This window comes from Mesoplodon bidens, assembly GCF_964165515.1.
Source record: "Mesoplodon bidens genome assembly, chromosome: 6".
Lineage (NCBI taxonomy): Eukaryota > Metazoa > Chordata > Mammalia > Artiodactyla > Ziphiidae > Mesoplodon > Mesoplodon bidens.
This window is the reverse complement of record NC_138162.1, coordinates 81,039,364-81,055,220: the sequence shown is the minus strand read 5'-3', so window position 1 is coordinate 81,055,220 and position 15,857 is coordinate 81,039,364. Positions and strand designations below refer to the sequence as shown.

Sequence of the window (15,857 nt, the reverse complement as noted above, 5' to 3'; positions counted from 1 at the left end):
GAATTACCTCTTCTTATATGATGTGATAAATTAAAATGTTCCCTCATTCTCTTTTTTCTTATAGATTTTCAGATAATGGAATAGGACTGACCTTTGCCAGGTTTGTAATTACTTTTAAAAATACTTATCTGATTATTTTAAAGCTGTAAGGTAAAATAACCTTGATATATATTTTTTGATAACACAGGAATGTTATATCATTTATTAACATTAAAAAAATTAGCACTCACTTCCTGATGCCACTTGAGGGCCAAAAATACATTTTTATTGATTAATTGAATTTATACCAAAGTAGGAGATGAATCTAGCTGGAATTACACAGAAGGGTAGGCCCACCATATTTTTTGCTTAAAAGAAAACACTTGAGCTTTAGATTAAAGATCTTAAAAAGTAGGGGAATAAAGAGGAAGGGAATTGGTACAGCCACTATGGAGAACGGTATGGAGGTTCCTTAAAAAACTACAAATAGGGCTTCCCTGGTGGCGCAGTGGTTGGGAGTCCGCCTGCCGATGCGGGGGACACGGGTTCGTGCCCCGGTCTGGGAGGATCCCACATGCCGCGGAGCGGCTGGGCCCGTGAGCCATGGCCGCTGAGCCTGTGCGTCCGGAGCCTGTGCTCCGCAGGGGGAGAGGCCACAACAGTGAGAGGCCCGCCTACCGCAAAAAAAAACAAACAAACAAAAAAAACTACAAATAGAACTACCATATGACCCAGCAATTCCACTACTGGGCATATACCCTGAGAAAACCATAATTCAAAAAGAGACATGTACCAAAATGTTCATAGCAGCCCTATTTACAATAGCCCGGAAATGGAAACAACCTAAGTGTCCATCATCGGATGAATGGGTAAAGAAGATGTGGCACATATATACAATGGAATATTACTCAGCCATAAAAAGAAACGAAATTGAGCTATTTGTAATGAGGTGGATGGACCTAGAGCCTGTCATACAGAGTGAAGTAAGTCAGAAAGAGAAAGACAAATACTGTATGCTGACACATATATATGGAATTTAAGAAAAAAAAATGTCATGAAGAACATAGGGGTAAGACAGGAATAAAGACACAGACCTACTAGAGAATGGACTTGAGGATATGGGGAGGGGGAAGGGTAAGCTGTGACAAAGTGAAAGAGCGGCATGGACATATATACACTACCAAACATAAGGTAGATAGCTAGTGGGAAGCAGCCGCATAGCACAGGGAGATCAGCTCGATGCTTTGTGACCGCCTGGAGGGGTGGGATAGGGAGGGTGGGAGGGAGATGCAAAAGGGAGGGGCTATGGGAACATATGTATATGTATAACTGATTAAATTTGTTATAAAGCAAAAAAAAAAAATAAAGATAAAAAAAGAGGAAGGGAGTAAAAGTTGGGAGCAGATTAAATATTTTCTTTCTTAGAAGTTGGTCTAATTTCACAGTGGTCTTTTAGAACTAAACTTTTTATGTTATATATTTTTCTCCAAATAGCAGTTATTCTCATTGCTGTCTTAAACATGCTTGTCCTCTAATTATTGTCCAAGGCAAGTTTATTCTCCTCATTTGCAGTATTGTTGCTTGGGACTGAAATAATTAGTTGTTACTGTAAATTAAATCTCATTTGTTTAAATCTAATTTGCCAAGCACATATTAATTTATAAGAGGTATGTTCAATTTTGAGGCACCTTTTAATAACTCACTAATATGTATCAGAAAAAGCTACTGGCTACTTTGAAAATTTTTAGGTTTTTAAAGTTATAGGTTGCCTTCATTTGAGGCTCAATTTAAATTTCCTAGAGATGTGTGGTTAATGATTATTCTCATTTTAACAGTGACGGAAGCTTCCCAAGTGATGAAGGTTCCAGCCAAGAGGTATCTGAATCTCTCTTTATTGGGGAGAGCAGGAATTACGGATTTCAGGGTGGTCAGAACAAGTATGTAGGCACTGGAGGAATAGACCAGAAGCCTCGGACGTTACCCAGGAACAGGTAAGCATTGCTTTATCAGAGGAGTGTTAAATTTAAACAATAAATGAAAACCTAACCCCCTTAAAAAAGTTTCTGTAATAATCCTGTATCGATTGGTTCCCACTGTGACACTTTTCCCATCTTATCTTATCATTATTAAAACTATTATTCTTGTTGTTATTATTGCTATTACTATTGTGTGTAGTATGCTCTGGAATTCTGGAGCATTAACTATTAAACACTTTATAGATTTCATTATCAATTTTATAATGAAGGAACCTATCTTGTTTATCCTTCCTGTATAAGGCCTTATATAAGCTGGTAATCTTTTTTTTTTTCTTTCTTGAGAAAATTGCCAAACCATAAACTATGGACATTGAGTCAGTTTTCCCTCAATATGTGATGTTAGTTTTCAGAAATAGCCACTGGAAAAAGGAAATTACCTATTGAAAAGAGTCCTAGAAAATGAGGTGATAGATGCCAAAGCTGACTCAAAACCTAACCACAGCTGTATAATTAACAATGTTTCAGATGTTGAAAGGGTATGGGGGTAGACTTTTGGCATGTTTTCGGCCAAAATAATCACAGTCATTAAAATAGTACTTACTACTAGAAAGATTCTTCAGGACTTTTAGGGAACTATTACCTAATTAATCTGTACCTCAGTTCTGAGACACAGTTTGGAGTTGTCATTTTACTCCTAAGAAAACCAGGTAGAGAAAAACTAGTGTTCTAAAGGCCTTACATTGGAGCTAATGTCAGAATTTATCAAACATCAATTCCCTTAAAGCTATACCCTGTGTCTGGATATTGGGCTAGGACAGGTCAGGGGGATGGGGCAAACAGATAGTTGGCTTTGGGGGACAAGTAATGAGTGTTGGCTGAAGGGCTTAACTAGCTTCTGGCAAAGGGCAGCCTATGCTTGGCTCCTCTCGCCTGTGTTTGTTTTGGGGAAATATTGAACATCTTTACTATATGCTACGCTATGTGTAGAACTCCTGTTAGACCGTGGAAGCCACTAGGAAAGGAACTTCATGGATTTTTAATGGCAAACATTTATTAAATGCTTATGATGTATCAGGCCCTGTTCTAAAGTACTTTATTATTCAGTTAATCCTTGCAAAGCCCAGTGAGGTAGGTGCTGTCATCATCCTGCTTTTTAAGTGAGTAACTTAGTAAAAATAGCTAAGATGGGACTCGAACCCTGTTACTTTGGCTTCAGTGCTCTGCTCTTTACAATTAGGCTAAAGCTGCCTCTTCTAATATGTAAATTAAGAAAAAAGGCTGTTTTAGTTGGGTATGGGCTGCAGTAAAAATGGTGGCCAATTCAATTCCATTATTTTTATTTTACACTGGCCTTTAGTTTTATTTCGAAATGCTATTGCTTCTTTGCCAAGGAGGAGTTTTCGAAATGAAGATTCCTAGTTGCTCAATGGATCCAGTTTTTATTTTACTGTATGTTTACAACCTTTTCTATGGCAGAGGGCTGTTTTGTGATGTATCCTTGGAAAAACATCAAGAGGCATAGATTTTTAAGTAGGCTATTTGATTTGCTTGCTAGCATCTATGTTTTTATTGTAAAACACCACCAAGTTGTAAACTAATTTGTTGCTATAGAGGTCCTCTGCAATGCCATTAAGAACGTAATAGGGGAAAAACCTAAGGGATCCAGAATATTATGGGTTTTGTACATTAATTTTGGTTAATAATATATGATTAGTAGGTTAAGGAGTTTGTGTTGGAACAGAAAGGAGTAAAATGAATAAAACGAATTTCTCAATCTAGCCATCCCCTTTGACATAGTAAGCCTTGCAGACTTACACTTTTGTACTTTTAAGTATATCATTTCTCCTTACTACTGTCATTTAGTGGCTTGAAAGGAGGTTCTCTCTGTTTAAGCACAGATTTGTCTTTTGTTCTTATGCTAGAGATTTGGGAACTAAAGCTAAAGTATATGCGTTATCAAAGAAAAGATCTCAACTGAGTTGATTCAAGGAAGCCAAGTCACCTTTTCAGACAAGCCTCCATTCTATCCAAAACAGCATCTCTCTTCTACCCAGTCTATTGTATTACTATGTCTTTACTTTCTTCAAGCACTTATTATCTGAAATTGTCCATTGTTTTTCTGTTTGCCTTTCTCACTACAGTGTAGGTTTCATTTGATTGGAGATCTTGCTTGGTTACCACGGTATCCTAGAATTGTGCTTAGTGTATATGGGATATTCAACAGTATTTATAAAACAAGTACGCAAGTGAAGTGCTGTTAAAGGGACGGGCCCGTATGCATTAAACAAAATCTTGTATTTCAACAGGACATTCCCAATTAGAGGCTTTCAGATCTATGATGGGCCCATTCATGTCACCAGGTGCACTTTCAAACAATATGTGCCAACTCCAGATAGGCATACCAGTGCTATTGGCTTCCTCATGAAGAATTCTTGGCAGATAACCCCCAGGAATAACATCTCCCTTGTGAAGTTTGGTCCACATGTAAGTATGTTCTCATGGTTCCTACACAGTGAGTATGGTGGGAAGAGGAGGGATGGCACATTTCCAAAGATGAAAACACAAACGAAGGGTTCGTACTGAGTTTTTATGATTGGGAGGAGAAATCTATGCAAGAGCAACTCCTAATTCCATGTACTCTGTCCTGCTGAGTTCAAGGTGAGAACAGAAGTCCCATGTGACCTGGGGTATTTCTGATATTCTGGTGATATCTTCAAAGGGAAAATGACTTAAAGTGATGACACGGGGATGGGAATTGTAGAATTTCATAGGAACAAGAGGACATATAATTTGGTGAAATTCAGTATAATAATCCATGAAGAGATTTGGGTTTTACCTGGTATTTTACTTTTCTGGGGTCTATTCTTCTGGGGAACTAGAGGATAAAAGATTGGGAAAGAAGAGGAATAGTGGTGTGATATGAAACAAATTAGGTTATTTCTTATATGAACTATTGGAAGGTTTTTATGAAGATTGCAAAGAAGACTTAGAAATAATTGTTTACAATGCCGTAGGCCACAGAAATAGTTTTCTTAGTAGTTTTGTCAGTACCCTCTTTACCATTAATACACAGGACAATCTGATTATATACTCCCAGCCTCTCCCCATCTTTCCACTTCTAAGATGACAGTGGTGTAGAGATTGAGTCTCAGACCGTATTGCTTTCTGCTGCCACAGGCAGCCACAATTGGAAAGTGGCTCATAGTTCTCTCATTCACATCCACAGGCAAACTCAGTGGTTGCCCAGTTTAAAGAGAACTTAAGATAGTTTACCAAAGTCTATATCTGGTTTTCGTGAATAGCTGAGGCATGGAACAGAGGCACACGTGCAGACTGGGTTGTCAGCTTGGTTGACTGGTTCTCTTCTAGGCCACATAACTCCAGGGGAAGAAGAAGAGCTACACTGTGGATAGGGTCCCACGTAAATAAATAAGGTGGTTCTTGGATTACCTCTCCAGTGTAGAGGTTAGATGTTCGCTTACTGCCCACATGGCTCACCCCATGCACAGAATTTGGTGATCACTGACATGGTCATACTGAAAAAACAGTTTTTAGATGCTTCGTTTGTTGCAGAGTTCTAGAGTTCTAACAGCCTAAGAGAATCCATGCTGTTTAGGTTTAGTGTTTCATCAGCCTGGAATTCTCTAAGGTGGCAATGCTCTGAAACCATTCATAAAGGGAATGCTCTGTCATATTTGTTATTCCTAAAAAGGGGGACAATATGCCCTAGACTTCTTTTAGATTTAACCATAGGAGGTATAAGGAAAAAGAGAAAAGAGCCTAGAACTAAGAATTTAGAGCCACTTGTCCCACACATCACTGATTTTCCATTGAGCTGCTTATCATTTAGATGTTCAGCTGATTTTAAAACTTCCCAATAAAAGCATTGTAGAGGTGTATCTGCATGGCTTGAATAACATTAGTAACTTACCACTAATAAGAAGCAGCTAAAGATTATAAAGCATGTAACCTGCAGCCTGCTTTGTAGCTGTGTACTATGTGTTCGATAAGGGCATTGAATTAACATTACCCGACATGAAAATTACTGAGCTGGACTTGGTCTATGTTGAGGAGAGAGAAGATAACAGACACTTTCCAACAAGTTGTAGTGAGTCCAGTGGTCATGCAACCATACCAAGGCAACACTTAGATTGTGTTTTAGTTTGGAACTGTACTTACTTTTTGGTGGGAGGAGTCATTAACAAGTTAACTAAAGCATTTGGAGTGAAATAAAATGATTAGCTCAGGAGATAGAACTTATAATAGATTTTTATTTAATTGAGGTGTGGTTTGCATACAGGGAAACGCAGAGATCTTAAGTATAAAGTTTATAAGTTTTAACAAATACATATGACTGCATAGTTCCCCTTCCCACAACTATTCTAGTTTCTCTTACCATGGATTAGTTTTATCTGGGGAACAGGTAATAATTTTTAAGTTAAAAAAAGGGAAAATACCAAAGATGAAGTTGAACGCTTGCTGCTTGAACTCTACAAGGCTTTGGGAAATTTTTTTCCCCATGCATGTCATAATTAATCAAAAATGTTGGTTGACAGTTATGCTGTGACTCAGAACTGCTTTAACCTTAAAGTAATTGTAATGGATATGAAGTTGGGTCCTTGCAGGGAATGCTGGCTAACATGGCAGGAGCCCTCATTTTATGATGTCCTTGTTTTTCATTGCTTTCAGGTGTCTCTCAATGTCTTCTTTGGAAAGCCTGGTCCCTGGTTTGAAGATTGTGAGCTAGATGGTGATAAGAACTCCATATTCCATGACATTGATGGCTCTGTGACAGGATACAAGGATGCTTACGTGGGAAGAATTGACAACTACCTGATCCGCCATCCAAGCTGTGTAAATGTTACCAAGTGGAATGCAGTGGTGTGCAGTGGGAACTATGCCCAGGTAGGCCAGAACACATTGTGATGCCTGATTCCTTACCAGCTCCCGACAGCACTGCTTCTGTGAGGAGTGCTCTTCAGCTCTTCGGGATGATTGATACTTTCCAAAGCATGGGTTTTTTGGGGTTTTTTTTAGGGAAAAAAAAGGAAAAAATTCTTTAGGAATCATAGACTCACAGAATTTTATTTAAAGTTCCCCCACTCCAAACCAATTTAAAAGTGAAAAAGTGAGCCCAAGAGAAGTAAGATAACTTGCTCTTGGTTAAATATGGTTGGGATGTAGTTGGGGTGAGAACCCATATTTCCTGAGTTCCTAGGCCAGGTTTTTTTGCTGTGCTACAGATGTGTCCCCTGAGAGGGTGTTTCACTCTTTGCTTTCAGGGTTATTATCTCTATTTTATCTCTAAATTAGGGACTCTGACTTGTGAGGCAGAATATCAGTAGATCACATGGAAAGTGAGATGTTCTCAGAAACAGAGCTAGGAATTGGAATGAGTGGACAAGGAAGGAATCCAAGGAAATTCTGCAAATTATATTATGATATAATGTCTATGAAAATATGAAGGGGACGATATAGATTGGGAAACACTTCTTTGAAAACATTAAGCTAGTGTGCATTTATTAACTGGATGCCTGGTATAAGAGGATGGAATAATTAGGGAGGTAGTATGTTAAGAGCACAGATGCTGGAACCAGATTGCATGGGTTTGAATTCTGGCTTTGTTATTTCCTTAAATATGAGGTGGGTAAGTTAATTAATTGCTCTGTGCCTCTGCTCAATGAGGATAATATTAGATCCTCTCATACATGGCTGTTGTGAGGATAGAATGCACGAGTATTGGTAAAGCATTTCACCCGTGGCCTAGCACATAGTGAAGTGCTTGCTGTAATTAGTATTATTTGAAGAGCAGGGCTCTAAGTTGCAAAGATGATTTTAATAGTGGTATTTGATGGATGAAAGATTGTAGAATGGAGGTACCAGTTGCCCAGAATTTTGAAGAGAGCAGAATTTTATTTCCATATTTTAGCCAATTACATGGTCATATTTAATAATAGATGTTAAGAGAGATAAAAGAATAGACGGGGGACTTCCCTGGTGGGGCAGTGGTTGAGAGTCCGCCTGCCGATGCAGGGGATGCGGGTTCGTGCCCTGGTCCGGGAGGATCCCACATGCCGCGGAGCGGCTGGGCCCGTGAGCCATGGCTGCTGAGCCTGCGCGTCTGGAGCTTGTGCTCCGCAACGGAAGAGACCACAACAGTGAGAGGCCCACGTACCGCAAAAAAAAAAAAAAAAAAAAAAAAAGAATAGAGGAAAAGGATAATTGGAGCATGGAGAGGAGAATTAGAGGAAGAGCAAAGTATCTTCCAAGGCAGACTGGACTCTCTGAGAGCCTGAAAGGCAGGAAAGAAGCCTCCCTTGTTAACGTGCTGCTGAGTGCTCTTATTTGCAGGGTGGGTTCTTCCTGGGGAAGGACCAGTTCTGTGACGGAGCCCCTTCACTGAGCTCTGGCTACTTTGGCCATGAAGGGTGTGTTTGTGGCTCCTGCTTTTCAACTTATTGAGCCCCCTGAGTTGTATGTGGTTTCTACCATCTAAGCTTTCTATAGTGGGAGTTTCTTGGAGCAGAATTCTTTATTACTCTTCAGACTTTGAATCATGACTGTTAAAGAATGCTATGATTCTTAAATTAAAAAAAAACTTTAAAAAGATTCTCATTTATAGACAAGTCAAAGGGCTTAAGAGGGGTAAAGATTAGAGAGCTTTTTCTGGTTTATTTTAATAGAGTATTAGCTTCTTTGTTGTGGGATTTCTCATCCCCATGGGAACGAGAGGAGTCATACTTGCCTAAGTTCTGGGAAGGACAAGGAAAGGATGGAGAAATAATTATAGTAAAATAAAGAAGAAAAGAATGTGGTTGAAAATGTGATTTCTTCTTCCATTCGTTTTATTCTTAACCAGAATTGCCCTCTAAAATTAAGTTGACTCATTAATGCCTAAGAAGATATAGAAATTCTAGAATTAAAACAAAGATAAAAAGCTTTTAATTCTTTAGTAGCTACAGTTTTAGTTAAATTGCTAGCCACGTGTATTCAAAGGTACATATTATCTGTCTGTCTTAAAGTGGTATGTGCTCACTCATGAAAACTTTATATTTTATTATAAATGTCTCTATATAGTCTTTGGATTTTCTAAGGTATTTGAGAATGTGAACCTGATAACTTCTGTCTTAAAAAGCAAAGTAGTAATTCTATTTTTATTTGAAGATGAAGAAAGAAAAAAGTGTCTAATACTGCCCAGGTGGCTCTGGGAATGGTAGGACAGAAATTTTCTCCTGAGAATTTGGAATTTGGGCTGGGAGCCCAGATATGTAGCCATTTGTTATTTCTTGGATGATGTATAGTACTGTATTTTTTTAACAAAAGATAGAAGCAACTGGATCTCAAGATAGAATAATTATTCTTTAGCTATTTGTAAATATATTTTAATGGGATGTCTGCTCTTTGCTGACCCAAGGGTAAAGGTGCTCGGGAAGAAAGGTGGAACATAAGGAGAATGTGCCACCTCAAATCCTTCTTGGATTTGGAAGAAGGCAGGATATATATATGTGTGTGTTGGGGTGGGAGGGTGTATTCTATTATATTTTAACCTATTATATAATGAAATACAGATCAAATATAAACATTTAAATAAAGAATAAATAAATATAATATATTAAACATATATATTTAAATGTAGTCTCAAAATATATATTTCCTATCTCTATTTTAATCTTTAAGTGGTGTCAGTAGAGAGTACTGTAGTCAAGCATGAATGAGAGTTAAGAAGACTTTCTGGCTCAAAGAATTTGTAATTGAGGAATCAATATGGATAAAACTGCAGAAATCAGAGAAAGAGAAAACAGAGAAGTAGCGTGGATTAAATGCAACATTCTGCAAATGTTTTAATACTTCTGGGGAATTCTGTTACAGGATACTGATTTGTTTTAGGAAATTGTTCTGAGGTTTGTTCTTTGGAGGATACATTTGGGGAAGATTTTGTTTTGGCACAGTATGGAACTCAAATGCCACTGGAATAAATTCAGGGCTTTCAAATTTGCCTCAGTTTAATATGTTTTTCCAGTTTTTGCAGAACACTTTCTAACTTTTTTTTTTTAATGGGTGGAAAATGACTTCTTGGGCTGATGTAGGTCATGGAAAATTGAAAGCCAAAGCTCTGAGATATTTTAAATTTCCATCTCTTATTTCAGAGGAAAGTCAGATTTGACTAGAGGGTATCAGTTTTCACATTAATTTACTAATTTTTTGTATGTGTGTACTTCAGATTGAGGGATTTCTTTGACAGGCTATGTAAACCACAAAGTTTTATATTCTAACGAATAAGCTGGCCTGTTGTGGAAGAGATGATGAAGATCCTGGCTACCAGAACACATGGTCTGTTTTTACTATTTCAGTTCAAGCAGGCTTCATTGTAAGTGGAGCTTAGGATGAAGTTGGCTACTACTCAGTCAGTCTGGCACGGATCATAGAATCTCTCTCTTGAAAGTAGAGACATTTGACTTTGTGCTAGATGTGTTTTCTTTAGCTATTTAAATTTTCATTCTCTTCCCTTTAATCCTTAATTATTTTTTGAAGGTCTATGTGCAGACATGGAGCACTCAGAATCTGACTATGACCATCACACGAGATGAGTATCCAGCCTACCCTATGGTGCTCCGGGGAATTAACCAGAAGGCCACCTTTCCACAGTACCAGCCTGTGATCATGCTGGAGAAGGGCTACACCATCCATTGGAATGGGCCAGCACCGAAGACTGCTTTTCTATACCTCATAAACTTCAACAAGTATGCTTCTATTACTGTTACTTCAAATAGTTGGGCGAGTAATAATTTAGTGGAGAAAAACAATAACCTATCTCCTTTGTAGCAAGTAAAGAACTCCAACTTTATGTACTTTGTTCCTCCTGTGGGGAGGCTATATATGTTATATTGATGGAATTAAGAGATTGCATAAATTGAATTCTGTCCTATTAAAAGCATGTCTTTTTCTCCATGGTCAAGGAATTGTGGGCAGAAAGCCATTTAACGGTAGGTTTTAATACTGTCTGCTGAATACTTTATTCTCTGTAGCTGGGATGGGAATAAATTTTATCTGGTGTTCCAACTGAGCACTACCTAGAAAGTAAAAACATTTTTGAGGCCAAGTTTAGACTTGACAGAAGAGAGTAGTATGACTGATTATTCATGTCAGCAATGGGCAAGAAGTGGAAGAACTGTGGCATGGATAATGTCAGGTATTTGCCATCCCTGCCAGAATGTGAAAGCATCTTTCTATCCCTTCTTGATTTTTCAGTTGTCTGCTCTAATAATATTACTTTCAATCAAGGGCTCTATTTTTACATTAAATTATTTAAGTGTTTACTGTGTGCCAGTTGATATAAAGATGACTGAGAGGAGTACTTGCCCTTCAGGAGCTCACAGTATACAGGTGGAACAAAATTTAAGTAAATAAACCAGTACTTTTTTTTTTTTTTTTTTTTTTTGCGGTACGCGGGCCTCTCACTGTTGTGGCCTCTCCCGTTGCGGAGCACAGGCTCCGGACGCGCAGGCTCAGCCGCCATGGCTCACGGGCCCAGCCGCTCCGCGGCATGTGGGATCTTCCTGGACCGGGGCACGAACCCGTGTCCCCTGCATCGGCAGGCGGACTCTCAACCACTGCGCCACCAGGGAAGCCCACCAGTACTATTTTTTAAAGGACAAAAGATAAGAGCAACTATTCTGCCTAAGGGAGTTGGGCCAGGCTGCACTGAGAAGTGATAGCAAGTGATCAGTTTTGTTACAAAAGCAGCAGAGTTGGGAAAGGGCTAGTTCTGCTCAAGGACTGATGGATTGAGTGTGATGGGAGCGTAGTCGGGGAAGTGACAGAAGATGAGACTAGAAATAAGAGCTGGGACTGTCTAGACATGTGATGGTTAACCCATGGGACTCCATGAAACTGCTCAGATATGTACCTGAAACATTGGTTTGTTCACCTGACTGGTCATAAAGGTTGACTCGTCAGAACTCTCTTAAAATACCCAAATGGAATGAACAGAGATGGACATGGAACATGTAGGAATTCCCCTCTAAGGATAGCTGAACATCATGGTAGATGCTCTTATTCTGAGATGATAGGCCTCTGGCACATGCTCTAAACTGAACCATTACTATTTTCCTGTAACACTGGCTGCTCCTTCTCTATGCCTTTGCTGGACAATTGCACCTTCACTTACTGAGTCAACCAAGCCAAAAAAATCTCAGGACTCATCCTTTCCTCTTTCTTTTCTCTCATTTCTCCATCCTATCAGTGGCCAAGCCCTGTTGATCCTATCTGCTTAATGTTTTCAAATCTCTCCACTTCTTTCCACCGTCACTGCTTGTGACTGAGTTTAGGTCATTATCCTGTCTTGCCTGGATCCCTGCAGCAGCCTCCTACTCGGTCTCCCCACCTCCCTCCACCTTCACTCCTTGGTCCACATTGTGTCCAGGGTGCGGGTTCTAAAAGCCAATCTGATATTGTCACCCCCATCAGTGAGCTGCCTAGAAGTCAATGAAGGAACAAATGATTGTCAGAGAGGGTGGAGGAGATATGTGAAATAGTGATCCACAATCCAAAAAGTTATATCTGACAGGTTATGAATCTGAGGTGAGGTATTATAATCAAATGGTATGCAGGGTTCTGCACATACAAGGCACAACTTTTGAATAAATACTAAGAAAGTAAAAAGATTTTAAAGTGAAAAAAAGGATGAGCCCAGAAGTTTCAAAACTCTATATGGGCTTGAAATTCAGTCCAGCTTTCCTTGTTTAATTATCTAAAAGTTTGTAAAAGTTACATCATGGGCAGAGGCAAGAGGAGGAGATGGATAATTTTTTTTCCAAATTTAATATAATTATAGAGAGGTCATGGATTTTGTCATAGTGGCACTTTTGAAAATAACAGTTTAAAAGTTATAAAAGCTGTACTTATTCATTAAACAAAATAAGGAAATACAGAAAAACATTTAAAAAATTACAATAACCTATAATTCTTCTAATCAAATTGAGGCATTATAAATATTTATAGGGTTCTCATGTCTTTCCACCCTCAAGTGTTCTCTGAGCATATAAATATGCCAAAATTTATTTAACTACTCCATTCCCCTATGAACATTTAGATTGTTTTTCTCCTGACCCTTTCCCCCCTTTGGTATTACAAATGATACTGGATAGAACATCTTTTCTTATACATTTTTGGCCTGTATTTCTAATTTATTAGTGGGATTACTGGATGAAATCTGTGTGAACAATTTTAAGGCATTGTTACATGTTGTTTTAAAATTGTTTTGAATGATTAAAAAGTTCTGGAAATGGATAGTGGTGATGGTTGTACAACCTTGTGAATGTACTTAATGTCACTAAACTGTAAAGTGAAAAAAGGTCTAAAATGGTAAATTTTATGTTACCACATGTATATTTTGCCACAACTTAAAGAATGCCAAAAAAAGAAATGATAAAAAAGGGGAAAATATTCTTAATGGTTTTCAAGAAGTATTAATTTTATATCTTAGAACATTAGGTAAGAAACAACACTATGGCAATTTGGTAATATTCATCAAAGACTTTAAAAATGCATACACCTTTATCTCTAGCAAATTTACCACTAACAATTTATCCTAATGTAATTATAAAAGATAAAAATATATTTATGAATAAAAAGATTCTTTGGGAAGGTTTTACCAGTGTACACTTCCACTATCAGGCTCTTAGTGTTTCTTCCAGTTTAGTATACCTATACCCAACTGTCTCAATTTTATTATCTGCTTGCAGTATCTAAGTACATTTTATCCAGCTTCTATTCACATTCCCTGAAGTCCTGTTGAAACCAAGAATTTTTTATAAGCCATATCATTGTTGTACCTATATTGAGGAGAGAAATTTGGGTAACATGTAAAAGTCGATGATTCATTAGTGTGTTAGGATTCAGGGCTTTCATTGTTAGTGGCTCCATACACAGCAGAAATTTAGGGAGGAGAAGACCATGGCTAAAATTTACATATGCTGTAATACTCAAAATGTACTGGCTCATATGTGAATTCATGTTTTTATTGTCTCAAATAGGAATGACTGGATTCGAGTTGGGCTCTGCTATCCGTCAAACACAAGTTTTCAGGTTACCTTTGGCTTTCTACAGCGGCATAATGGCTCATTATCCAAAATGGAAGAGTATGAGCCCTTGCATTCGCTGGAGGAATTGCAGAGGAAACAGTCTGAGAGGAAATTCTATTTTGACTCCAGCACGGGGTAATTCGGGGCAACCAGTGAATGAGAATTATTGCTGTTTTTCTTTAGTGGTGAAATTACTAGTTCTTCAGTGTAACTAAGAATAGATTGTGATGTGACGGCTGCTTAGAAAAGCAGCTGATGTGGGTAATTCTCTGCTCATCACCATTAGAGGTTTAGAAGAGAACTAGAATGACTCATAATTACAGTTGTCAGTAGCAATCGAGTGAGATGTTTGCTGTTTACCTATTAAGGCGATTTAGAAAGAGAAATTATCCTTGTCAATAAAGAACCAGTAGGCCCAATTGAAAATTAAGATAATGTTTTCCATAACGACTCTAAAGATGATTATTTCCATATGATATAGTTCATATTTTAGTGAAAGCTCATTTTTCTCTTCCTTTAAGACTATCTCTCAAGTTGACCTTGAGTTTTAAAAAAATCACTGTGTAACCATGGCATATTTGCTTTCAACTTTCTCTAGCCTGCATCTTTCCACTTTTTAGTTCTAATCCTGTTCACCTGGGGTCCTGTTGGCTTTGTCTGCTTTTATCCAGTTACAGTCTCTCAGCCTTTGGGTTATGGTAGGCTCTCTCCTGTACTCTTCCAGAAAGTAGCATGCTCCTTCAATATCCATCGCTTAAGCTGGCATTTCTACTCTATGTCATTGTCTAGGTACTATAAAGATACTAATGTAAATAAGGCACATTTCTTCTGCAAATTCACTGTCCATTGAAGGATGTGGGCATGTAAAGCAAGTAATCAGAGGGCAAAAGGTTTAAATGCTGCAAGTCCTATAGTGTGCCTTTTGAGGTAACCCAGAGGTTCAGCCTTGGGTGGCCAGTGACAACCCAAGAAGATAACACTGGGGCTGACTCTTGAGGAGTGACTAGGAGGAGACAAGGAAGGTGTTCCAAGGACAGTGTGGATAAATGCATGGAGGCATGAAGAACATGGCACGGCATGTTTGGGGAAAGACAAAATTTCCTACTGGAAAGAAGGGTGGCAAGACTGACTGTGGGGGAATGAGGTTAGGGTTCAGTCAAGTGTCTTGTTAACCTTTGAATAAGATGCAACTCATTTGCCCTTCAGGGCTGGTGCAGCAGCCAGTGTTAAGCTTAAGTCTTTTTTTTATCATCATTATCTCTGATTTCAACTTCAGCAACCTAGTTGGGCTTTTATTCTATAGACAATAGAACTGCCACATTCTCAGTTGATTTTCCACAAAAATAAATGGAACGCCCAAATTTGTAAGGACAGTCTGGTGATCACGAATTAATGATTGATATGTAAAAAGATGGGAAGTATTTCTTCATCTGGATATTTCTAGAGTCCTTCAGCCTTTGAGGTTCAAATTCTTTTTTTTTTTTTTTTTTTTTGCGGTATGTGGGCCTCTCACTGTTGTGGCCTCTCCCGTTGCGGAGCACAGGCTCCAGACGCGCAGACTCAGCGGCCATGGCTCACGGGCCCAGCCGCTCCGCGGCATGTGGGAACTTCCCAGACCGGGGCACGAACCCGTTTCCCCTGCATCGGCAGGCGGACTCTCAACCACTGCGCCACCAGGGAAGCCCCAAATTCTTTTTTAATTCTATTCATTTTGATGATTTAAATTATATATCAAAAGTCCCATGCCTAATCAAGTCCCTGTCATTCCTTATATATATGTTAAAATTACTGGATGTTGGAACAGTGGCTGATTTTCACC

General features: G+C 38.6%; 1 protein-coding gene across 1 annotated transcript in view; it reads left to right on the top strand.

Annotated features, from left to right (window-relative positions):
• Positions 1 to 15,857, top strand: part of CEMIP2 (cell migration inducing hyaluronidase 2) — an 81,838-nt gene that overhangs the window by 53,980 nt on the left and 12,001 nt on the right. The window contains exons 14-19 of the mRNA XM_081237466.1: positions 65 to 100; positions 1,815 to 1,970; positions 4,262 to 4,439; positions 6,645 to 6,860; positions 10,488 to 10,696; positions 13,991 to 14,173. Coding sequence (XP_081093592.1) covers positions 65 to 100; positions 1,815 to 1,970; positions 4,262 to 4,439; positions 6,645 to 6,860; positions 10,488 to 10,696; positions 13,991 to 14,173 — 978 coding nt within the window. The remainder of the gene's footprint in view (positions 1 to 64; positions 101 to 1,814; positions 1,971 to 4,261; positions 4,440 to 6,644; positions 6,861 to 10,487; positions 10,697 to 13,990; positions 14,174 to 15,857) is intronic.